Here is a 27259-nt window from a genome sequence, read left to right as displayed (position 1 = left end):
TGTTTACCGTTCAAAATGGAGCGGATCAAAGATCTAATTTTAATTAGATTGCTTTTCATATCAGTTGTCAGACCTCTGTTTACTGCGAAATTTTTTTAGCTAACTGATTAACCCCCATCCCTGCAGTCACGCATTATAACACATATACCATTTCCTATTTTTTACGCAAAATCACGCATTTACCGTTTTCCTGCAATCACGCATTTTTCATGCACTTTAAAAAGTACATTTAAACTTAAATTTAATGCCAATTTCCTTCTTTTTATACTTGCTAAAATCTCATAAAATAAGAAAAGTTATTTTCTTATTAAAATATTAGGTCATAATATTATTTACGCTAAACTTTAGAGAAACTTGAACCGCGCTTTAAAGTGCTTGCGGGGAAAAGGTAACGTCATATTTCTATGACGTGAATATTAAGTGTATGTTTCATAACAGTTCAGTAAGTTGTAAAGGGTTAATACATACATGTAGGACTCGTAACATGTGTGGTCGATCGACAGGGAACGCTTATCCCAATAGGGCATCTGATCCTTTCTCTAAAATTTCTTTGGAGGTCTCTTTTTTATATTTCTGTTCTCAGATTTCTATTCGAAGACTGACCGTAATCTTCATCTACATGAGTTTCATTTTATGGTTTAAGAGTTGGTTTCAAACTTATTCTCCCTTTTTTTGGTATAATTCTCATCATTAAGGAATGAAGTATATTTCAACCGCGAAGCGGTTTATAAAAAAGCGTAAACTGCATGCCCCAAGTTATGTTATATCGTATAACATAAGTTGAAATAAGCTTCATTCCTTATAATTTAATTTCAACGTAGACAATGAGGCAATTTTTCCATTTTTTCCTTCGGAAAAACGCTTCAAATATCGCATATTTGAAAAGTTAACGTCAAGCGGAGTAATACGTTTTCGACGTAACTAATTGTGACGTAGGCAAGTTATGTTATACAAAATGGATAAAACCGTTTAACCAATCAAATGACATGTTATAACTAAAATTAAATTATTCCTGAATGTTTAAATATTTATGCACATTATAAAGAATTGCTTAGAAGCAAAACGAAATAATCGGAGATAGAAATTAATTAATCTCAAAACAATAAACCACGTGCCAAGGAGGAATAAAAGCTTCCCCTGCCGACCTATCACACCCTCCGTGAAAGAGCTGACTGAGATAGAATATTATAATTTAAATTTGTCTTTTAAAATTTATGATGTAGGTTTGGTCGAATAGTTTGAAAGTATTCAGTTGTAAAGAAAACAATCTTTCAACACTTTTTATTCCATCTGCTTCTCATTTCAGTACATATCAATAAAATTCAAAACTTGTAACAGCGTTTCATTTTTTGAGTCTGCATTTTGGTTTTTTTTTTTATGTTATCATCATGGTTGGTAAAATGTCCATGCGTTTATTTCAAATTTAGCCACTCTCACCTTAATCAATGTCGTATTTTCTCCGCTGGCGACTTTTGTTTTGCTTGCCTTGCTTTTTCAGTTCCATTTACTCATTAAGAAAACGTAGGGAAAGCTAAAAATAAAACAAATTATCCATATAAATCTTTCGAAGAGGCAACCTTTATCATGTTTGCCTAGGCATTTCACTTCCATTTTCTTAATAAGAACTTATAAGAAAAAGCTAAAAAGTAAAAACATATTTCATTATCCTTAAAATCTTTTGATGCAGAAAAACAGAAGACTATCAATTATTTCAACAGAATTTTTTTGTCTTTATGAAATTTTTTTTGCTTTTGCCATTAGCAATTCATTATCTGTAAATTATTTTCTTAATGAGAATTGTGTTTTGAAATTCCGTATCCATCAGAAATAAAAGGCTAGCTCGTTATTGTCCTCACGTTTGTCCATTAGAGATGTAAATCTCTAGAATCTTAGAGGCCTAGGTCCAGCCAGGATCCAATTTACATTTCACGACATCTCGTTTACAGCAAATTTGTGTCGAATTTTGTCCACTAGTTCCTTGTATTCATTAATATAACGCATCATTGATTGACTTAAGCGTTGTCGCTTGATAAGGCATGTGTCAGAAGATTAGAGTCTTGCAAAAAAAAGGTAGGGGGAAGATGAAAACTTCTGACTTTTATTGTTTTAAAATTATAATGAAAATATATGGAACAGGAGAACTCATTATTGTTCATTATACATGCCCGGAAAGAATTGGTAACTTGACATCTTTTCTGTAATTATCAAGTCTTTCCTAACATTTCCTAACATTATTTCCTTATCATGACAAGGAGCACACGGCGACTCCTCCATGGCACCTGATCCCACCTCTGATCTCTCGGAGGTCCGAGCTTGCTCTGCTCGTACTTGTATTTTGTATTGTCTTATGGACTTTGAGATTGAATACTGTTTGTTATCTCCATATCCCTCTCATCACAACGAATGATAACTACTTTATGTGAAATATGGCGATAAAAACCACCTTCTAAGCTCAAAATATCACTCAGACAATGCAAATAAGAATCAGAACAAACATGGACCCCTTAAACATCAAAGATGGGATAAGGTACCATGAAGGAGTAAGCATCCCCTGTCGGCCGGTTACACCCGCTTCGTGCTCGTTGTCATGATGAAGCAAATGGAAAACTCCGTAGGAAGTTAAATGTGTTAAAAAAAATCTAACAATTTGAATGAAATTCATGAAAAACGTCAGTTAGTGATCAACTTAATGATAAATTATTAATAAGGTCTTTATATCAACCATAGAACTTGGAATATAACAACTTGGGATATTGCTGTTTCATCCACTTGTTTCAATACCATGGCTCGTTTTTTAGACATAGTTAGTACGTAATGAATGTCCCTATGAATGGAATTAGCGAGGAGACAAATACACAATATGTAGGTGTCTAGGTTATATATGTTTCACAGATAAGGGAGGTTGATGATAGAAAAATTATCATCACGTTTATCATAAAGTTTTGTTGTTAGATTACTTTTAAATCTTTTCTGGTAAAATTTTCAAATATGAAACGGAAAGACTTTGGGGTATCTTTGATTTCAAGTTCACTGCATATATCGGGTCGACATATGAATTGATGTAGCAATTCGTAATTGATAAATGTTATGTCAAAATGAACATCACAGCCATTTCTTCTTATATTTATATGTACATGTATGCACTTGAAAATACACAAATGAATGTTATTCTTTTTCATGTTAATGCAAAAAAAGGTCTGCTAATACATGTAATCGGTACCCATAGTACTTCCGACAGATTTTTGGAAGACCTGATTTCATAAAATTACATATATTGTCCATCCGAAACTTTAACTTGTGAGTACTTGTGTGTTCAATAAGATTTTTTTGTTCTGAAATGGATCCGTTAGTCACTATGTAAATCAAACTAATTCGTGTTGTGTTTTACTCTCTTCTTGTATCTGTAAATTGCAAATGCTTCATTTTGTGCAGCCATATCTGTGCAATAAAAAATACAATTAGAATCTATACAGTCCGTTTTACAACTTTTCTATCATTAGAGAGCTTTTCTATCCCCTTTCCTTCTTCATTAGCAGTAGTACGCGCATCACTATAATGGCGATTTTGTCTGGATCTTGATTCAGAAACTCCTCGTTTGATTGTCTTATAGACATTAACATGGCCCTGTTAGAGCGAATAATTGCGTGCCACGACTTTAAAATAAGACGGATTCACATCCAGAGAAGATGTATAAAGATATATGAATGTTTTATTACTGTTATTCGAAGCTTACAGGGGTTGGGAATAATCGGACTAATTCTCAGTTTTCGTAATTTTATTACCAAATGCATGTCGTAAATGTTCATTTATATAATGAATTTGCATGGTTTTGATAATATAAGGTTTTCTCTTCTTCTTTCAGATTTATTTTATTCTTTTAAGTTTGCTTTTATTATTTCAGGTTTCTTTTATTTTTTTTCAGTTTGCGTATAGCCCAGGTGAAATGATGGGCATGATAATGATTTTTATCACTTGTTTGAAATAAACATGTTCTGGTTGGTTTGGAATAAATTTACATGCTTGAAGACAACCGATACATTTTCAAAAATTAATTATGAAGAAAGATAATGGACAAAGGTATTTAGAAATTAAAGTGATAAAATTTTATTTGAAGTGGAAATTAGATATTATGATTCAATATTTTATCTTGTTCGAACTTGCACATTGGTTTTTTACATTTGAGGGAATCAGTCAGACAAATACATTGTAGATGTTTAAGCGGACTTTATTAGCAAAATAATTTAGTACATATTTAAAAAAAATTAACAAGATAGCATACATGTAACAATATTTCCTTCAAATGTTTTATAAAATGTGATACATGTAAAACATTATTTAATTTACAATCACTTCACAAACTGATTTTAATTATTCTATCCTTAGTATTCCTTACTTCGAAATTTAGGCTAAGCGTTGACTTATTTTCAAGGTCATATATTAAACACTTATATGACAGTAAACATGGTTCTAAGCTTGAACAATTGGTATTTTCATAGGATATATTGTTTTCATATCCACAGATGTGACGTCACAATAATTTTTGCATGAATTGAGGCAAATCAAATATTTTGGATTTGCATATTAAAATCGTCTCATACTATACCTATAATGTTGTAAAACATGTGATAAGAAGAATGTTTTATGGTTTGTATTTTGATATGATTTATTAAAAAAAAAATCGCTAGGTGTCTTTATCGCCTTACCAAGGAAACACAAAACTCGTTGAATTAAGAAAAATCATAGTCAACCAAAAACCATTGGTAAACTTATTTGTTAGAGTGTGAGTTTTGTTACTATTTAGAAAACATATTAGATATTGTAAGAATTAAAGTGGATAATGAGCTCAAATAGCAGAGAGTAAGAAATATTCTATCCTACAAACCGTGCAATGTCTGTGGTCTGTTTTCCTTACACTTAACAGATTCACCATTGACAAATGTACAAGTGTATATCTATAAAGATACGATAGCGAAAATTAAACACAAACTTGGGTTTGTTTTTTCGGTGAAATTGACATGCTGAAATAGATTTGTAAATGTTTACTTCGCTGGTAGAAAGTTCGGCTACATTCTTTATCTCTCGATGTATTCATAAATCTGCCTATCTACCGAGTGTTATCCTGAAATAACGAGGTCCCATCTGACAAATCAACACTTGAAACAAGATTTGTAGATCAGTATCTCGCATTAAAGAATTTTTTTTATTTCCCATCGAGTTCTGATTTGAAATTTATTGCAATTATTTTGATATCGCTGATCATGGCAAATTAAACCGTAAAGTTTTATCAGAATACTTAAAAAAATAATGTTCTTTTTGGAAGTTGATACTAATTGTTAGGCCAATATTTACACCTTGAATTCACAACGGATTTTCCCGTTATTTCCCAATCATGACAAGGAGCACACGGCGGGTGTGACAGTGACTAGTCGGAAGGGGAGGCTCACTCCTCCATGGCATCTAATCCAACCTCTGATGTTTTGGAGGTCCGTGTTTGCGCGCTCTGCTTCTTTTTTGTATTGTTTCATGGACTTTTTAGCTTGAATACTGTAACAGTTCCTTGTCTCAATATATTTCATACTAGAAAAAAATTAAATTGTTTGGCCTCTGATAAGTTTATGGTAAAGATTTAAAATAAACCTTTCATTCAGGCCCACTTTTATCTTTGTAAATTTTTCGTTGCATTGTTATTTGCCAATATGTTAAATATTAAAACAGATTAAAATGTAAAGAAGATGCTAATAATCTAAAGTCATAATTTAATACCCACAAAAAGATTATTGCCGTCAGAACTTTGGCAAAGGATTTTTCTTCATAAAAATCAGGCAGGAAGTCATATAAAATCTTGATTTAAGAGTTTTTCCAGTCAGAAAGTAAAAAAAGAGAAAATTCCCAAAATATCTCTTAGAAGCTTTGTCTTCTAGTTTTACTTTATGCTGTAGGCCAAGGTGTCATATTGTTTCTTCAAAATTGAGTTTTTATGATATAAACACATTTAAATAATTGATTCATGACGCTTGCAGGTGGCTAAGGATTGAGAGAGATTCAAATTATATGAAACGAAAAAGTTTTTGAAAAATAGGATACATGTGTTTTCTACTTTATGCAACTATTTGATCTTAAAATACACTTTCGGTCAAGGAGAACGATTTGTCTTTTCTTTCAATTCCGTACAACTTTGAATTTTTTGTTTTTACATTATTTCTGAAGACTTCTGTGAAATGCGACTTAGAGGTATGTCAAAAGACAGGCCCTTCTGCTGTCTGATACATGACTATGGTTTTACTGTACATGAAGTGATCTTGTCGACATAACAAGAGTACTATATGAATTCTTCAAAAACCTCTTTTATTCTAAGAAAGCATAGGAGCAAACATTAGATTGGGCATAAACACTTAAAGACATAAGTACCTGAAAGATTTTATTGAGTTTGGGAAACATTTCTTTGTTAAAAATAGAAGTGAAACGGCGGAGAACAGTTGACTCAAAAGTGATTATCTCCGAAGTGTTCTTCTGAATCAACGTTAAAGCAATCTTTTTCGACTTTTAATAAAAAACATTTATTGGGAGGAAATGTTTTTCTTTTGGCTTTTCATTTGCAAAATAGTGCTTTTAAACTTTTAAAAACATACACACTTCGGTTGACATCCACTACAGTCAACTGGCATCTGAAGTGATATTGAGAAATATGTCCAAACTGTCGACGATATGGTTTGTGCTACTTTCAGTATTTGATTGGCCTTACAGGCAGTTTTTGAAATGTTCGACCCTGTGCATGGTTAATTTGTAAATGTCATAATTTTTACATTAAGATATAATTTTTGTAGTTAGTCTAAAATTTTGATTTCACCGTTTTTCAACCATTAATTCAAAAACCATGTTCCGATTGAGATCTGAATGAGGTTTTACAATTAAAATGTCTTTGTATTGAAGATTTAATTTAATCAAGAACAGATCAAAATGCAAAGGTGACTTAAAACAAACCCGTAGAAATATTTACATTTGCAAATATCTTCTTAGATGAACCTATTGAAGAGAAAATACGTTCAATTCTGTGTGAATTTCATTTGGGGGTCAAAGGTCATAGCGCAACCGGATCACAGAGCGATGTGATATTTTGACCAAACAACTTCTAGGTTATTGCGCGTCACTACAAAGCAATGCCTTGGACCGTTCGTGTAATAAATACAATTTAACTGGAAATGTATTCGTTTTAAATGTAGATATAAGTAATAAACAACAATGTTAAAAAGTTCTCTGGGAAATGAACTTTTAGTTGGTACGTGATCAAATTTACCGAGAAGCCCTTCGGGCTTCAAAGGATTTGATCACGTGACCAACTAAAAGTTCATTTCCCAGAGAACTTTTTAACATTGTTGTTTATTTCTTAAATATAGGTCTCAAAGACGTAGCAGCACCAGTGGTAGTCAATGTCACAATAAAAAGGTATTTCAACATGATTCCAAAAGATGTAATTTCTCATTATTTCTCAAACCCTGTGTGTGTTTTTGAAGCCGTACTAAGGTGATTAAAGTCTTACATTGGTGAATATGTCAATCAATTTTTGTGCTGAATTGTCAAACTGTAATATCGTCGAAGCTACGATTGTAATCGAATTAAAATGTGTCAATTGTCTCCTTACGACACTTCAAGGCAATGTAATGCAATTATTGTTAATCTCACTTTGTTGCCATTTCTAGAAATAAATCGCTCGGGATCGAAATCGATGAAATTTTTATTACACTTAATATCTTGACATTGCCCGAGTGGAAATATCTGTTTTCGAAAGATTTTCATTAAAAGTCAACATTCTCCCCTTTTTTATTTTAACAAAGGCAGCTGCCATCACGTTTTTCTAATTTAATAGACATTTCTGTATGTAATTGCTCTTAAGAAAAGTGTTAAAAAGGTTAAAAATGAAGTTCTAGTATTCTTTTTGTGCATATATAGAAGAGTTTGTGTTAATCAGAAATAAATACTTGTCTAGAAGTATAAATCGTGGATAGTGGAAAATACTGCACATCATTAGTATATGATACATGTTTGTCACAATAGATATTTTGAAATACTCATTCTGTATCATTTATGCAGTGTAAAAAAATCTATGAAATCACGGCGGGTGTGACCGGTTAGCAGGGGATGCTCACTCCACACCTGATCCTACATCTGATGTATTGGAGGTCCGTGTCGGCTCTGCTCCTATTTTGAATTGTTTTATGGACATTTGATCTGGAATTCTGTTAGTTATCTCCATATGTTTCATCACTGTCTAGAGTATAAGGTATGCCAGGGCATCAACGATAATTAGAAATGTACGAAAATTTGCATAATTGGTAAAGTCTGCTATGCAAGTGTAATGGTTTGGGCAGTGGATATTGGCCTTGGCAGATCAGTTTGTAGATAGAAAGCAGGTGTCCCGGATTCGATTCCCGGTCCAGTCAAACACTTCTCTTTTCCTGATACAAACAAACCAGCCGATGTTACAAACTGTCTTTGATGTCCTTGGCATATCCAACAATGTAGACAGTGATTCCTTATATTTATATTTATATGTTAAATTAAATTAATATATATTAAAAATGATGTCAAATTTAAAATTAAAAATACACGAGCCCTCCCATTTTTATTTCAATACTCCTCGCCCATTATATCAGATACAAAGGCAGCTAGCCGTGATTCACATGGATATTAGGCTCCCTTGTCGAAATAAACATTCAGTTGTAATTATCAACAAGAAATCAGCTCATTTAACTTTCAAAGAGTAGTCACAGGGAATACAATAAGAAATGTAAATATTTACAATTACTAAAAATACATAAAGATGTTCAAATAGTCCTTATTTCTCTCTAATTCTGATCGAAGTTCTCTACGAAGAGTAAGCCAAAAATAATTTTAAAAAACAATTTTTTATGATGTCTAAAAAGGACCATTTTCAACATTGCAACAGCGCATAAAAAAACGCGCCAGCGGAAGTATTAAGTCGCTAGCACGCTGTTCAAAAGCGAAGGAACGTATCAAATTGCAAAAAATATAAAAACCCGTCGGCAATTAGTTCATATAAGTAACAACGCATCAGGACGTTTCCCCCTTCAGGAATAAATGGAAAATTAATGATACACATACATGAATTATATAGTTTTAATTACACAACAAAAACAAGATGTGTTTGTGAAACACTATGAGCCTTGCGGCAACAAAGTTCGAAAAAGCTATTTTTAACATACAGGTCACAGTCAGAGTCAAAAGATGATTGACCTTGGTGTCATCTGAAAGAGCTTAATTAGTAAAGTATGCATACCAAATATGAAGTCTCTATCTTTCATGGTTGAAAAGTTATGGCGAAGATTAAAGTTTGCAGACAAACAGACAGACAGAGAGGAAAAAACAGTATGCGCCCCCGATCTATCGATCCGGGCGCATAATAAAACAAAACTGATGCAAACTTTTTAAAACTGTGATTATCTTTACAGAAAATGCCTATAAGGTGTGTTGGCCGAACGGCACGTGGTTTGTGCACCCCCTGTCCGGGCGACAGTGGACAAATTACAGTACCTGTGTCCACAGTAAGGTCAAGGTATGGTTCATCTATCCAATATTGGGACATAACAATAAGTTCAATTGTAATAATTGTTTTCATCTGTCGCAATAGCAACGTTGAAAATGCTAACTTCAAACACATTACTTAAAATTTCTAATTGAATGATAACGATTTCTAGTATAACTTATTCTTTATCGTTTTTTAAAACAATCTATCATTAAGTATAATCCTGGCTGGTGTTTTTTCATACTAATTGTTAAGCCATTACTTACACACAATTGTCTACGGATTTTTCCGTTATTTCACGATCATGACATTGAACATATTGCGGATGTGTTCGGGTGACATGGATTCTCATTCCTCCATTGCACCTGGTCCAACCTCTGATGTTTTGCGGGTCTGGGTTTGCCCAGCTATGCACCTGATTTGTATTTGTTTTGGCTTTTGAGCTTAAATATTGTTCAAGCTCAGTATTATACTGTAGGGTTAGATGGCTAGAACTGAAACAATTCTTTCTTGTTTTCTCAGTTGCATTTTGGTATAATGTTTCATTTAAACTATTAACAAAAAATAGTCCTTTTCAATAAGCATTTTTATTCGAAATCATTTACACGAATAAAACCCTTAAATTAATCCATAAAGCGTAAAAGAGGGTGCTTCCTTTCTCCTCATTTAAAATTTTGTTTTCTCTGTCTTTTTCTTTAATTAACTAATAATTTTCAGGTTTTATATACTCTGTGAGACTTTTAATCCTGGGAATGATTGTGTTTTATACAGGGTCAGATGATACTGATCTACTTAGGACTGGGCTGTAATCTTCTCAGTCTATCCCTCCTTATTCCATCCTGTATCATATTCCTGGCATTCAGGTACAACTAATATTTCCTTTAATAATTTGGATAATAGATAAAGTGATACCTTTTATCTGTAAATCTATGATATATTAATAAACTGTACAAGTTTTAACTTTATAAACCACATTGTTTTAGATTGTAAAATTAATTTTTTTTGGACATGTTGACCTTTGGTAAAACCCTAAACACGAAAGATACAATAAAATTTGTGAGACTTACATCATAAGAAAAGAAAAATTGAACGAATTAATGTTTTTTTCCTTCACAAAAGCATATATAATTCCACCAAAAGAATCCGATATAAGCATTTGATAAATAGGGAGCGGCTAGTATAAATAAAGAAGAGCTTTTATAAAACAGAAGAACTCGAATAAAATGAGAGTCATTCTCTTTCAGACAACTTCGAGATCAGCAGAGAGTTCGTCTTCACATTTGTTTCTTCTCTTCCTTTATCGCCACTTCAATCATCGCCGTATTGTGGGACTTCATTGTAGTCTCGGATAGAATGAACAATGCTGGAGGCACGAGCATTATTGAACAAAATATGGTAGAAAAATTACTCACAAATACCCTTACCAAAACAACTCAATGTTTAACAAGTTTGTTTGTTTTTTATATCATTATTTTTATGTGTTTTTTTTAGAAATTGAATTTAATCCAAAAATAAAATTTAGAGCTTTATAATAATAACTAAGATTGGTGTAAAGTTAAGAAGTATATTTTTGTAAAAATGCAACAAAATGAAGATTGTGCGACTCGTTAGCTTTTAAGTGTGGTCATTTATTTTGTTTTGTAGGGAGGATGCAAGTTTTTTTACGTTTTAAAACGGTATACCCAGTCTGCTAATTACTTTTGGATGTTTTGTGAAGGGTTCCACTTGCATCGTCTGATTGTACGTGCATTCGAAATCCCTAAATCTCTCGTCATGTACTACGTCATCGGCATAGGTGAGGAGTTTATCATGTTTATATAGCCTTAAAAAATTAAGGATTCTATAAAGAATTAATTTATCTTTTTCATTGTTAACATATCAAATACTGTTTTTATGAATTCATCTTCAATTCATTGAATACTGTATTGATTGTCCTTTCAAACTCGTTTTTTTCCTTAAACTCCAACATACCAACAAAGGAACTGACACGGTTAATCTAAGATATATTTTTATGATGAAAGAGCCCGGTCTTGTATACCACCATATTTCAAGTTGAAGACTATACGTTGTATTTCCTAAAAATATTCATCGACTAACCTTTTCATCATAAGAAAACTTTACAGAGCTTAAGTATCGAATATCTGAAACGTAATCCTCCATCGTGTTCTTTGTCTTCCATATAACTGCTGTCCTGCTGGACACGTTATTACTTGTGATGTATATACCTGATATAAATAATATTGTGGACTTCAGATCTTTATTTATAAAATGTTTTTAATTTGGGGAACCACGGTGTTTTTATTTTTTTTTTTTAAAAATATTATGGATTCTATGGAAAGTTACTCCATCACTTCTATACGGAGTTTATATATCTCACATGATTCGATACACAAGAACATGTTCTAGTTATGAAAAAAAATTCTAAAACGAGGTAGGTTAAAATAAATGACAAAAAGTTTATGAAACAAGAATGTCATACTTGTTGTTAGGCCATTATTTTCACACTGAATTTCCCTATAATGACAAGGAGGACACAGCGGGTGTAACTGGTCGACAGGGGATGCCCACTCCTCCATGTCACCTGATCCCATCTCTAGTGTTTTAGAGGTCCGTATTTGCTCTGCTTCAGATTTGTATTTTTTGAATGAACTTTTCGGCTTAGATACTGTTCTTCATCTCCATATACTTCATTCTATTTAATACCTTTTTTTGAAACCTAATAATAATGATATCAACAGAAAATAATTATAATAGAAATATAAAAGACAAAATGTAATTCCATGTTTTCTCTACATGTATGAAATTAGATTTTTTTTCAAAGTTATAACAATTGAACACAACGACTTTTGTTGTAGTTAAATATGACTTTTTGTGACAGCATTATACAGGTAACTCTTGATCGCTCGAAGTGAGTCTCCGGTCCCGAATTTTTTCCCTATATAACTAAGCAAATTTACTCTTGATTTCTCGAACTCTTGATCTCTCGAAACCCTTGATCTCTCGAAGTAAAATTGCAGTCCCGCTGTACATATTCTATTGAAATTCACCTTTGATACCTCGAAGTGGCTTTGTGTATACAAACTTACATAATTAGCAACTTTACCTGGACATTTAATGACCCCAGGTCTCGTGAAACGGGATGTTTATTCAGGTGACACTTATTCTGCAAGGTGATAATTGATTTATAATTAATCTTATGGTGCCTATATGCTATCAAAATGATTACCATTGTCTGTATTACGACAATTCAGAAACGTAGTGTCGCTGAGAAATCGTAATTGCAGATTACAAGACGAAACAATTAATGAATTAAATATTTATTTCGAATCAGTTTCAACCGTTTAACGAAATATGAAAATTTAGAAATAGCCTTGCTGTCAATATGACGACTTTTTATGGACAAATATATACAGAATTTCGTTCAATGCACATGTTTGGAAAAGTAACAATGCCATGTACACTGTACCACGCGATGCTGGTCTATGCCGTTTTCATATAACGAATGAATAGAATGATATCCGTATGATAAAAAAAAAATTAAAAACACGAACTGACGATGTACATTTTTTGCTTTACTCAGTTTAATAAATATTCACTTAAAATACGAAAACATATCGTTGTTTTGTAAAAACCACGTGTAAAAGGTAAGAACTGCATGAAAATCATTACATCCGGTATGACTAATTTTAAAACCTGTCAAACAAACCCGGAAAAATCCGGACTCTTGAAAACTCGAACTCTTGATCTCTCGAAGTTTTTCCTCGGTCCCGCGGACTTCGAGGTTTCGAGAGTTACCTGTAGTTTCAAATCAGTCCTTCGTAGATTATCTTTATTTGTTCGATCAGATAAATTCAACTCGAGAATTTGAATATCTTTCATTTACAAAAACTGAAACGAACAATACTTTCAAGTATATCCCTCTCTGATACTTTGAAAGTTTGAATCCTTTTACCATGATCCTGATCTCTGCGCATTAAAATACCGGTGGGGAACTTGGAAACCGGCCCTTTAGAGGCGACCTTATAAAGAGGGGCTGTGTGTCAGAGCTGATGTTGGCACGAACAAGATTCCTCACTCATCAAAGGCCATAAGGGCTGAGCTCAAATCTGAATTTTCTGGCGGCAAGTGATGACGCCCAAAGTGATTGAAAAATAAAGGGACGTAAAAGGGACATGATTGAAAAAAGGAACGTTAAACAAATAAACAAAAAAAAATTAGCAATTACGCTTCCGTAAATTCAAATCGATGATAAATTTAGAAACAGTTTGTGTATACAAATGGAAAAGTGTAACTGAAGGCTTAAAAAAACTTTTGTAAACAGGGATTTTTCGACCTATTTTTGTATTCATATGAAGCAGAATTTGTCCACAATCTTGTACTTGAAAAGAAGAAAACACTTGCTGTGGCCTTCAACTATACATTTCGATATTTCGTCAACGTTTTGTCAATTATCTATGGTTATTTCCATTCTTATGTCGATCTCATATGTCATCATTTTTTTAAGTTCTATGGTCGATATAATGACCTTGTCAGCAAATACAATTTATCATTGATTCAAATGCTGACTGACTTTTTTCATACTTATTGTTAGTCTATAATTTACACATTGGTGACAGGACGACAAAGGATGCGTACTCCTCCATAGCATCCTTCAATTTAATTTGTTTATGGACACAAGCTTTGGAACATGGGCAAAACATTTTCACATTGGTAGTATCGTTAGCAAAAACATGAAGTCATGTTTTCATTTCAATGCTGATTACCATAACCTTAAAAAATTATTCGAATGATTTGAAGAAATGTGATACATATTATGCTACAAAATATTCCTTAACTGTAGTAATTGAAATATAAAGTTTTATAATTCAAACAAAAAAATTAACTTTTAAACTTTTTTAACCATGCAGCAATATTATCAAATTATATATTCTTTGTAACTATGCTTTATATAACTATTCCATACGACTAATAAAAGACAATAGCGTCCTGAAAAAATAGAAACTTGTATGTCTTGTTGTTCTATTCCACAAAATACCTTTTTATGAAACTTTCTTAAAAGTGATTCTGATTCTGCTTTTACACATGCAAATTCCGAGTGTGCTTTAAATAAAATGTTAGATTTCCTCATGTAAAATATCGATAATTGATCCCAGAAAACAAGGTCATCTAGCAATCTGTTGGAAATAGTAGTACTTTGCACACTTATTATGCTACTTTATAAGCAAACTATTTTTATATCAATCAAAAAGCAAAAATCACTTTTAACGGCTAACAGGGGACGCTAACCTTTCCTAGCCATTGGATCCCGTCTCTGGTATTTTAAATCTTTTAATAAAAATCTTTCAGTAATCATACAGGTTTCAATAACGTCACTAGTTAAAACTTTCCATCTCGTATGTATTTCTATTACAGAGTAAAATCTAAAAAGACTTCTACAGATTTGCAGTATAATTTTTCTTCAGATGAGAAAAATCAAATATTAGTAATTAATTTACATCCCTGAGGAAATTTTCTTCTGTTGTTAAAGTGAAATTTCCCAAGGTATTTATCTAAAGATATTTATGAGAACTTCAGTCTGATTTAAGGAGGTTTTAAGGTGGTTACATTAAAATAAATGTAAATGATGGAGTATAAGGCCAGGGCTATCTATAAGGTTTATATCTTTAACAGACTTTGAAATAAGTAAATATATCGATTTAAAGGAATAAAACCTAATTTACTTTAGTATATGCTAGTTTTGACAACATTTACTACATAGAGTAAATGAAGAATGTGAAGCTAACGAACAGTATTCAATATCAAATCCATAAAACAATACAAAATAGAAGCAGAGCAAACACGGACCTCCAAACCATCAGAGGTTGGATCAGGTGTCATGGAGGAGTGAGCATCCCCTGCCTACCGGTCACACCCGCCGTGTGATCCCTGTCATGATTGGGAAATAACAGGAAAATCCGTCGTCAATTCAGTGTATAAATAATGGACTAACAAGAAGTATGAAAAAGTCAGTCAGCATTTGACTCAATGATAAATTGTATTTGCTGAGAAGGTCATTGTATCGACCATAGGACTTACGAAATGATGACTTTAAACGAGACTGTTGATACTCTTGTTCCATCAACTTGTTTGTCTATTTTACCTCGTATTAGAAATTGTTCGTACGTAGAGCATGCTCTTGCGTATCGAAGCAAATGAGAAATGTAAACTCCGTATGCAGGTGATGAAGGTATATTGCTGCATATGTAAGGGAAGTTGACGATAGAAAAGTTAAAATCATCACGTTTATCATAGAGCTTGGTTGTTAGGTTACCATTAACGTCTTTTCAAGTAATATATCCAAGTATGAAACAGATGTGTCAGACTCTATGGTATCTTTTATCTCAAGCTTACCAGGATACATCGTATCGACATAGGAATGGAGATTACAAAACTTCATGGCGTTTAATAATTCTTTTGTAGTGTACTAGTATTTGGGGCCTGTATATGCAAGAACTATTTTTTGTCTTCATTTTAATTAGCAACATAAGCTTAGGAGTATCCTCTATTCCTTCAATTTCTTGTCAATACTGAAATATTTGAAATAGTTATCAAACTGTATCAAGTTTACAGAAATTAAGACATGTACACTTCATTAAATTGTAAACTTTATACGTATAGGAAAATTCCTCAGAATACAAAACAAATGTGGTACAGGTGTGTGTTACAAAAAGTTACATTTACATATTTTAAAATTATTGTCAATATTCTTGTTTTACAGGTGCTCCATGGTTTCCCGTTGTCGTATATTCCATTATCAAGGCCAGCATATCGGAGTATGACAACAAGTAAGTCCCTTATGTTAACGTGGTCAGTTGATGAATAATGAAATTTTCATAAGGGAATAGAAAGTTTGTACCTTTCTGCAAACTTTATACCATTAAAGAAAGTATATTTTTGTAACCTTGAAAGCATAAATGCAGTTTATGGAATTATAATTTTGACCGAGCTGTTTTTTTTCTTAATAATTAAAGCAATAATTATACTGAACCATTTTTTTAATTAACAGAGATCCTATTTACACACATATTATCATGAATAATTATATATTTTGGCGTCCTGAGGCATGTAATTTTGAAAAGCACATATAATTTAAATTTGATATTGTATTTAGGTTGCCTTTTATAGAGTACAAGTCATTATCTTAATCCTCGTGGTCATTTGTCTCTTCTAAATATCAGAGCTGTGACAATCTATGAGAAAATCTTCAGTATCTATTATTGAATCAAATGAAATCAAAAATTAGTAAAACGACAATTTACCTACGTATTCTCTCATTATTTAAATCTCAAACGAGAATTTATTATAAAAATACGAATTATGTATACAGATTTGGAGTGCAATTAAATTATCAAACAATTTTGGAGACTTTTTCACTGTTTTTACAATGGGAAAATGAACTAAAAGATGTATGCACAAAAAGCAAAATAGTAAAATTTAATTTAAAAAAGGTATATAAACATTTGTAAGGAAAAAAAAAGAATACATTTATACCCCATATGTGCATGTATTAATGCCTGTCACGTATCATCCTCATTGCAGCTCGCCCAAGCTTTTTGGTATCAAAAGTCTTTTAGAATACAAGATGAAACTTAATAGTTGAAGTTAGTATGAGGAAGAGGGAATGGGGAATGGGTGTATCGAAGCGCATAGATAAACATTTTCACATATTTCTTATGTTTTTTAGAGCCTTAGATTGATATATCTTTGACCATAGTAAGCCGATTGGCGAGCGGAAATCAATTTAATACTGCTCGTATCGTTTAATACATCTGTGACTCCTCTGCGTGAGGTCCGCGGTGAAGACAAAGCATGTTTCTGATTGGTTACTAAGCTGCTATTCTCAACCGCTGTCGGTCATCATAGGCTTGCTCTTGATAGTCTGAAAAATGAATATTACCAAAAGACTTTACGCCAGATGACACTTATAATCAGAATAGAATATCGTTTGTTAATTTGGGAACTCGAAACATCAATCAATTTAATGTTTTTTTTTAGTTCTTTGATTTATATACTCAGTTTGTAAAAGTAAACTTTTTTTATCTTTTTGCTCGAGTATATTTACACGTTACTGTATTTTCTAGCATATAACATTTACATATTGAAAAACTACGAAATTACTACAAGTGCAATATCTAATTTCAATATTGCATTCCGAATTGAAGGAAAGGCTTTTTGAAAGTTTTATTTCTCTTTTTTTCTCCAACTGGTCACGACAGCCCAGTGAAAGGACGTCTCCCACGTGAGAGTCCATTCTCCTTCATCTCGCCGCATCGTAAGACATAGTAGTGACTGATTTACGTCAAGCGGCATTAGGGGGTAAAATTTACAGGTCTTTCGCATGAATAAATAATGAAAGAGGTTCCATGTGCTCAGTTATTGCCCTGTGTGACGAATAAAGTCCTTCACCGCCATGTGATGACGTCTCATCTTCATTTCAAAAATCTAAGATGGTAAAAAACATTCAGTCAGTTAATCAATCAATTAATCACTCAATCCATTAATCCATCAATCAATTAATTAATTAAATCTGTTCACTTAACACCATTTAACACCTTCTGTATGGTTGATATTTGCAGACGCAAGTTAATCTAACACAAGAGGAATAACTCAAAAGTGTATAAATGTAGTTTTCAAGATAAATTCAAGATAAATTCGTTGTTAAAATTTTTTTTAGAGCAACAATGTATTATGATAAGCGAATATCAAACAACAAAATTCATTATTTTCTTCCCTTAGATTGAATCAAAATTATTATATGTATTTTAATGAACAACATATTGCTGATTTTTTTTTTTTAACATTTTGCCATTATTTTAAAACAGTTGCTGGATAAATAACATCAATGGTTTTGAATGGTTGATCTACACGCCAAATTTACTTTGCTTATTTGTAAGTACTTTTATTTACTACCTTGAAAGTTAACGTAAGAAAAAAATCTTCCTCTTTAACTTTTGTTAATTTGTTATAAATCCAAAGAAAACAAATGTTGGATGTCAATATTTGAATTAAGGCTATTCTAAAGGAATGCTTTATTCTTTTTATAAATGCCTAAGTTTGTATAACATTTTTATATGTATATAACGATTGAAATATTTTGATGTATGAATGTTTACATATGCATATTCTTATTTTCATGTAAACGTATTCATGACTGTGTTTCATAAATATCTCATTGCAGGCCAATGTTTTCTTCCTTGGGAATATTCTCTATATTCTCTTGACTCAACTACAGTCTCACCCCAACGAACCCAGTGGATACAGGCGAGTATACATTAATTAATAAACACTTTATATCTGTACATATAAGTTAAGGACCTTAACTTGCAAAATTAAGAATTTCACTTTGGGTTAATTAAGATGATTATTATTTTAGTAGAATAATTAAAAGAAAGTAAAAAATTATATAGAAATGTGTTTGTTTTATTTTGGAACATCGCATAGCACCTAGGCTTATAAGTTGAGAAGTGAAGTTTGAACAGCAGAGACTATGCTTATTTATAAGCATATACATAAATGTATATATAATAAAATGTGATCATCTTTTCCAAACTCTGGATTATTTTTCTATATGTATATACCTATACCAAGGACATCTTGAATTTTAATATATAAATCTATATATAGACATAGCAGTTATTTTTTAGGAATCAGCAACTGAACAAATCAGGGAATCAACTCTTGAGGATTAATTTTCTTTTTTTGATATGTCTTTTCTGTAATGTTAAAACTTTGGAAGATTCAATTTTGCATGTTGAGGCTGTATGTTAAAGTTGAAAGACACCATACTGGATTTTTTCTTTCATGCTTTTTTTGTCAAGAGAAAGAAGTCAAGCCAGTTTTTGCTCATTCAATGTGCATGAGAAAAGGAACAATATCTTTATTGAAGAAAATTAATCTTCACTTTTAAGTTCAAATGATCAAATGAAAAAAGTACATCCCGTAATTTTATAGCTGAGAGAAGACAAAAGCATAAGATATAAAATGCGTTAGCAAAATTTATAAATGTATCTTCTGGGTTGTTCATTGTGACATGAGTAGAAAGATGCAAAGGTCCGTGGAAATGTTAAATTGCCGATTTTTATGGTACTCGGTTTGCAAGTCTAAATTCTTACCATTAAGGATATTTGTATATTGCGTTAATTATCGATGTAATAAATTTTTAAGAATAAGCTTTAAAGATATATATCCCGTATTAGTGTTTTATTGCTAAAGAAATAAATATATGTGGTGTCTCATCAAGTAACATAAGTTATGTTATTTCTGCAATTAAGACAATTCCACTCCATCACTTTTAAAAGTTATGAAATATTATTTTGTAAAAATTATTTTCTCTCCGAATCGGATATTAAACCGCCTCTTATTGAAATATTCATGAACACGTGGTTTTGCATGCTCACAGCAAACAATGGTCCAATCTCGTGAATGAGCCGAAAAGCATGATGGTCTACTACGTTTTCACTACAAACACGTGGCTGGAAAGCCAATTTACATTTTTTAAAAACCTGTTTTAGAAAAATAGGAAGAATAGTTACTAATTGAGAATTCCCATGCTCACATTAACAAACAAATGCAATTTTTCTTGTTAGCATACTGTATGTTTCGAATTTGTACACATTGTAAACATTGTCAATACGTGAGCACACCTCAGAGTTACTTTGCTTTTTGTACCGAGGAATATATAGTCACGTAAAATTGTCTTTTCACTGTCAGTAGAGCACGTGGAAATTGTAAACAAACGGAACTGTACAATAGAGTGGGGAAAACTCTTATTTTTATCATTGTTCATTTGTATGCAAATGTTAGCATGGGATTAGTAGATAATAATGTACGAGGGCCGTTCAAAAATTACGCGGACTTGTTGCACAGAAAAAATATTTGTCGACATAATCGGGCAAAATGTCGCACAAAATATAAAAGAATCTTTACTTATATGGTCTACAAAATTTCATATCAAAATGTTATAAATTGTTATCAATTCTGAGTGATTTTTCAGGACATATCATTAAGTCACGGAGCAGTAAAACCTTTGACGTCACAGACATTATAGAAAATTGGTGATTGAGCTTTCATTTTCTCAACATTTTCCCAAGACTACTTGTACAGTTTGAGTTATCTAATCTACTTAACATCCAAACACCATTTCTTGTCAATCTTTAAATCTATTAAACAAGTAAAGAATATTCTTTTTTTGTTTTAAAAACCAAAAACTGCAAGTATTTATAAGATATAGCTATAGAGTGATATTGGTGACTCACGTTATTTACAGTCCGGATAAAGTTTTCGTTGATAATCTTCTTTCCGTCCTCACGTGTAGCCATTTCACAGGGGTCTAATGGTCTTAAATTACTATTTGCTATTTGTGGACGAATGTCACGAATACCCTAGTTTACTACATGTTTCATTATGTATATTTTGGGTCTATGTTGGCGATATCTCGAGCATTACACAAAATTTAACTAAAGTGTGGTGCGCCGTCAATTCAGGAGACGTCATTTTCACAGTCGTTTTCACGGGAATCGCATCAGAGGAAAATCACTATATTTCTGTTAGTACTTCAAATATCAGGTCAGAAATCCAAATACATAATAATAGAACAATTTAAAGATACATTTGAGAAAATCCTCGAAAAATATTGCGAATTATAGAAAATAAATGAGTTAAATTTTGGATTCCGCATGCTTTTGCTTCAATTTTTTTGTCGTGCTCCGTACCTCTCCATCAGCGATATCAACATACCGATAATTTTGGTAGAATTTTTTTAAAATACAGAAATTTTGCCCAACATTTATTGGAATCTTTGAGATACATATTTCTGTGAAATTTCATAACTCTATGACGTCTGTAAGAGTGAATAATAGCACAGTCCGCGTAATTTTTGAACGGCCCTCGTACTTAATGCATTAAGCGTGTAAATGCTTGGGAAATGCACCACGTCTTTCTGAGAGCGATTTAAAAAACTAGCCTGTTCGAAAAACACATGTAGTATTTATGTACTGAGTAGTAACCCATAAATGCAATAAATACAACTCATTGAGCTGATTGGTCGATTTGTCAGTCTTGTTGGTTCCTCGCTGAACAGACGTCACAAAAAATAGTTTCCTCGACCTGATGATTCTCGTGATGCTTTTCCCGCGCACATGCGCAGATCCAACATAAACGTCAGTCCTTTATAAATATGCATGAGAATATCGTGTTCTTTTCCCGACCAGTACTTTGTTAATACCGAATAATATTTCGTCGAATTTGCGAGAATGCTTCATTTTTGATAGCTTATCATACTTCAGAAATTTTTGTTTGGTTTTAGCTGTGCAAAAATACTGTTTAACACGGCATACATATCTTTAAGCTATTACTTGTACATTTAGAGCAACTATCATATATTTATTCTGATCATCTTGTATATAAATGTTATTTCATGCCTTAAATTTACATTTTATTCTCTCTCAGCATCCATGATTACGTAGATAAGATGATAAAAACGAATTTAAAATGCATTGTCCTGTTCATATAACCCTAGTTCCTTTTCCAGGCGAGCTATTAAGGCCACCTTTGTTCTGATTCCGTTGTTTGGTATACAGTGGGCGGTTGTCATTTACAGACCAGCTAACGCCATGTGGTACGAGATCCTAAGACTCGTCATACAGGATACTCAGGTAAGCTAAGACAAGGTAGACCTTAACGGAACGAATTCAGTATTAACCCAAGGTATACTGTAAAACTGGGTTAGGGCAGTTAACTCTTTATAAACCGCGAAAAGTTTATAACAAGGAATTAACTGCTCCAACCCAGGTTATACCAGTATAACTTGTGTTGCTATTTTAATAATTCATTCTTTATAATTTAAGGTTATCCGATCCTCAGGTTCTGAAAATCAGGCATTGAGTAATTTAAATTGCTCACAAAGAGGTCTCTAAATTCTCAAATTAAAATGTATTTACCCACGGTGTTTCTTTAAACTTCATCTTTAAATTTAATCATATTATATAGGAAAAATTAGTAAATCTCAAATAATTTTTCAGGAAATGCGATTTGAAGTACCTACGGCATATTTTTAAATTGATAATTGATGAAGAAATACATTTTAGGAATAAAAATCATAGGTATCCAGGCTTTGAAAGAAAATTGCATGAATTTTACACTTATTTGGTACTTTACTTTCTCCTACTTACTTCCATCGTTTCATAATGCATAGTGTATGAAGTGTTTCCTTTCAAAGAAAACATCGTAAATCACTTTTAATTTCAAATCATGCTTAAAAACATTGGTAACTAAGGCTAAATTAAAAAAAAATTGATTTTTTAAAATATGCAAGTTATACTTAATTTTATGAGGTACAAATGTCAACATTTTTAATACCGTTTGTTAAAACTTTAAAGAGCATTGAATCATACGTAGAGGCATATAATGAAAATTGTTGCATGAAAAAATTTCAATTTCAAGCTTTATTTTAAGACTTTTTGAATTAAATTATATATTAAAGAGTTATCCTTCCTAGCTGAGGATCGTATATCCTTAATTTTTAATCAATCAAAAAACAAGACAATTCCCCCCTTTAAAACGCCTTCAAACTGTACATATTCTGAACATAACATTAAGCGGATTGAAACGTTTTGACAGAAGTCATGTAGGCAAACAAGGTTATACAATATAGATAATTTTTTAACCAATCAAATGAAGCGTTACAACCAAAATTAATTGTTAAATTATTAGCTAATATGATAATTAAATACATAAAAAGAGGGAAGTATATACAGTCATGTGTCTGATATGGTTTAAAGGACTTTTATTTGAAAAACATTTGACAATCTATTAGAATGAATAAATGGTTTGAGGAAGCATTATAATATCTTGCAACTGAGTTTTATGTACAAATCTCAGCAAAATGTAATTATTATGACTACCTTAAAGGTTATTAAAATCAAATGAATGAAGTTCTCGATAAATAACAGTTCTTTTATTATAAAAACCATGGATGTTTTTTTTTTGGCAATACAATACAATAAAATATATCAATTTTTAGCTCACCTGAGCCGAAGGCTCAAGTGAGCTTTTCTGATCACATTTTGTCCGTCGTCCGTCCGTCCGTCTGTCTGTCCGTCCGTCCGTCTGTCCGTCTGTCTGTCCGTCTGTAAACTTTTCACATTTTCGACTTCTTCTCAAGAACCACTGGGCCAATTTTGACCAAACTTGGTACAAAGCATCCTTGGGTGAAGGGGAATTTAAATTGTAAAAATGGAGGGACATATCCCCTCGCAAGGGGAGATAATCAAGAAAAGACAAAAATAGGGTTGGGTCATTAAAAAATCTTCTTCTCAAGAACCACTGGGCCAGAAAAGCTGAAACGTATGTGGAAGCATCCTGGGGTAGTGTAGATTCTAAATTGTTCATATCATGACCCCCGGGGGAAGGGCGGGGCCACAATGGGGAATCAAAGTTTTATATAGAAATATATAGGAAAAATCTTTGAAAATCTTCTTCTCAAGAACCACTGGGGCAGAAAAGCTGAAACTTATGTGGAAGCATCCTGGTATAGTGTAGATTCTAAATTGTTCAAATCATGACCACCGAGGGAAGGGCGGGGCCACAATGGGGAATCAAAGTTTTACATAGAAATATATAGGAAAAATCTTTGAAAATCTTCTTCTCAAGAACCACTGGGCCAGTAAAGCTGAAACTTATGTGGAAGCATCCTGGTATAATGTAGATTCTAAATTGTTCAAATAATGACCCCCGGGGGAAGGGCGGGGCCACAATGGGGAATCAAAGTTTTATATAATAGAAATATATAGGAAAAATCTTTGAAAATCTTATTCTCAAGAACCCCTGGGCCAGAAAAAATGAAGCTTATGTGGAAGCATTCTGGGGTAGTGTAAATTCTAAATTGTAGGAATCATGACCCCCGGGGGAAGGGCGGGGCCATTATAGGGAATCAAAGTTTTACATAGAAATATATAGGAGAAATCTTTGAAAATCTTCTTCTCAGGAACCACTGGGCCAGAAAAGCTGAAACTTATGTGGAAGCATCCTGGTATAGTGTAGATTCTAAATTGTTCAAATCATGACCCCCGGGGGAAGGGCGGGGCCCCAATGGGGTATCAAAGTTTTACATAGAAATATATAGGAAAAATCTTTGAAAATCTTCTTCTCAAGAACCACTGGGCCAGAAAAGCTGAAACTTATGTGGAAGCATCCTGGTATAATGTAGATTCTAAATTGTTCAAATCATGACACCAGGGGGAAGGGCGGGGCCACAATGGGGAATCAAAGTTTAATATAGAAATATATAGGAAAAATCTTTGAAAATCTTCTTCTCAAGAACCACTGGGCCAGAAAAAGTGAAGCTTATGTGGAAGCATTCTGGGGTAGTGTAAATTCTAAATTATAGGAATCATGACCCCCGGGGGAAGGGCGGGGCCATTATAGGGAATCAGAGTTTTACATAGAAATATATAGGAAAAATCTTTGAAAATCTTCTTCTCAGGAACCACTGTGCCAAAAAAGCTGAAACATATGTGCCCATGGAAGGATCATGGGGTAGTGTAGATTTCAAAATGTCTAAATTATGATCAGTGGGGTAGGGTGGGGATGCATTATGTATAACAAGGGGGAAATCTGGTAAAGAACAGAATGGTCAAAGCTTCTCAGGTGAGCGATGTGGCCCATGGGCCTCTTGTTTCAGTAGAGGCTTTTTTTTATCAGTAAAATACGATGTATACGAGGGTTGATCCAAAAGTAATGTCACAGTGTCCATATCTTTTATATTTGTCGTCATATTATCAAATACAATATACCAAAAGATGCACAAATATGAATGTAATTAACTTAGTAATTTTAATTTTATAATGTTTATTTGAATTCATTTTATAGATGTTTAAAGCATAGAGCTTAGGGGGTGTCGCCGCGTCACAACGGAACGTCACGTTTTAAATTGTATTTTTTCTTAGAATGAAAAAGACAAACACATTAAAAAAATTCTTAAAAAAAAACACCTAATCTCCCAATTTTTTTAAAGACACAATTCTCTTTATTTTCTAGTCTTTAATTGAAAATTAAATGACGGCATTGGTATTTGTGATCATAAACATTGTTGTTTAACTCTGTTGAATTGAACAAAGGGATTGTCGAAATGGGGAAAAAAGGCTCGACGAGTTGTAATGCATTTCTGCTTCAAAATATGAGAATCATCACTAGCGATATTTTCGTTAATCAATCAGACTTGCAGAATAAAGAATGTAAATAAGAGACATCTTAATAGATGGTTTCAGCAATTTTGAGCGGGTGATTGGTCACTGAATGATTAGCAGAGGACAAGAAGACCGAAAGATAGGAGATCGGACGGAAACGTTCAATGGTGTCTGACGTTGTCAAAAAAGACAGACGTATAGAGTGACATGTGAATTTTTAAGTTTGTCTTATGCTACTGTTCAAAAAATTTTGACAGAGGGCTTAATTATGAAAAGAGTGCGTGTATAATGGTACCAAGAATTCTAAAAGAAAGTTGAATTGGTGAAAATGTTTGCAAATCACAAATATTTTTTAATGAAACGAAGGGTAATCGCTTAAAAGTATGACGGTGTGTATCCGTCATATGACGATATATTTAGGTGCGGCGACTACCATAAACGCGCATTGATTAAAATCCGATATTTTGAAAAGTATACATCATTTTCCTTTGAATTTTTCAGGTCTGATTTGAAATAAATAAAGCTTCCATCATATTTAATTTTGTTGCTTTACGTCGATTTATACCAATTTTATCAAAGTTGTGACATTACTTTTGCATCAACCCGTATAACTTACCATATTTCGTCGAAGCAAGTTAAGTATTTAAAATTCTTCAAAGTCGATGAAAAAAAAGAGACAGCCTTTTATTGTTTCAATAATGTTCAACTGCATGAACCAATTTTTTTTTCAAACTTAAAGTTCTTGATTTTTTACAGTTCAAGGGTATAGTGAACTAATAGCTCAAGGTAGTTAGGTTTCAGAACATGGTACATAAGTTGTAAGCTAAACTGATCTATAAATATCCTGAATTAAAATGTCACACAGTTTTTTGTACATTTAATAACTTGTATACTCTTCGGTTTCAGGGTGCTTTTGTGTCCTTGATATTCTGCATCTTCAACGGAGAGGTAAATTCTTAAAAAAGTATTTTGGCATAGTTAGAGAATTAGCTTTATCTAGTAAATTTGCATTAGTTTCATATTTCTTTAACCATAAAATTCAAACAAAAACATCATCTATAGTGGGATTTTTTAAAATTTACTACACGTACACAACATCAACTCATATCAGTACTTTCAGCACTTTAATTTTCTTCACCACAGGTACACGGTCACCTGAAAAATTGCTTCAGTCGGATATCCGGCAGACCACAATATCGACCTCGTCGTGAATTTAGCACGACTTCCGGTACTGTTTATACGCAGGTGCGAACCTCGACAGCCACGGATTTTAAACGTGATTCTTACCGAGATTCCTTTAATCGCGATTCGTTACACAGGGAGGATCTAACCTCTAATGGTAGACAGGAAACACTCCCCCTGAACTTCAGTGAGGAATCCTTCTGTGGTGAAAAGACAGAAAATGGACACCTAGTGGAGTCAGAAGTTAAATGATGAAAATTGTGAAGGCAAAAAAGGAGACAATCAGTATTTTTTATTCATGCATTTGACGGAA

At 32.6% G+C, this 27259-nt stretch overlaps 1 protein-coding gene across 1 annotated transcript in view; it reads left to right on the top strand.

The window, feature by feature from the left end:
- The window catches only part of LOC134228820 (calcitonin gene-related peptide type 1 receptor-like), a 45940-nt gene extending 18681 nt beyond the window's left edge, over positions 1–27259 (top strand). The window contains exons 4-13 of the mRNA XM_062710526.1: positions 9468–9571; positions 10313–10404; positions 10786–10936; positions 11186–11336; positions 16299–16365; positions 18403–18469; positions 18759–18841; positions 22110–22233; positions 26671–26712; positions 26908–27259. Of these exons, the coding sequence (XP_062566510.1) occupies positions 9468–9571; positions 10313–10404; positions 10786–10936; positions 11186–11336; positions 16299–16365; positions 18403–18469; positions 18759–18841; positions 22110–22233; positions 26671–26712; positions 26908–27198 (1172 nt within the window). The 3' untranslated portion in view covers positions 27199–27259. The remainder of the gene's footprint in view (positions 1–9467; positions 9572–10312; positions 10405–10785; positions 10937–11185; positions 11337–16298; positions 16366–18402; positions 18470–18758; positions 18842–22109; positions 22234–26670; positions 26713–26907) is intronic.

The sequence above is a fragment of the Saccostrea cucullata genome, unplaced genomic scaffold (genome assembly GCF_032062105.1).
Source record: "Saccostrea cucullata isolate Sc308-1 unplaced genomic scaffold, CSIRO_AGI_Scuc_v1 ctg566, whole genome shotgun sequence".
Taxonomy (NCBI): Eukaryota; Metazoa; Mollusca; class Bivalvia; order Ostreida; family Ostreidae; genus Saccostrea; species Saccostrea cuccullata.
Note: the sequence above shows the minus strand (reverse complement) of the source record. Positions and strands in the feature narration are given on the sequence as shown.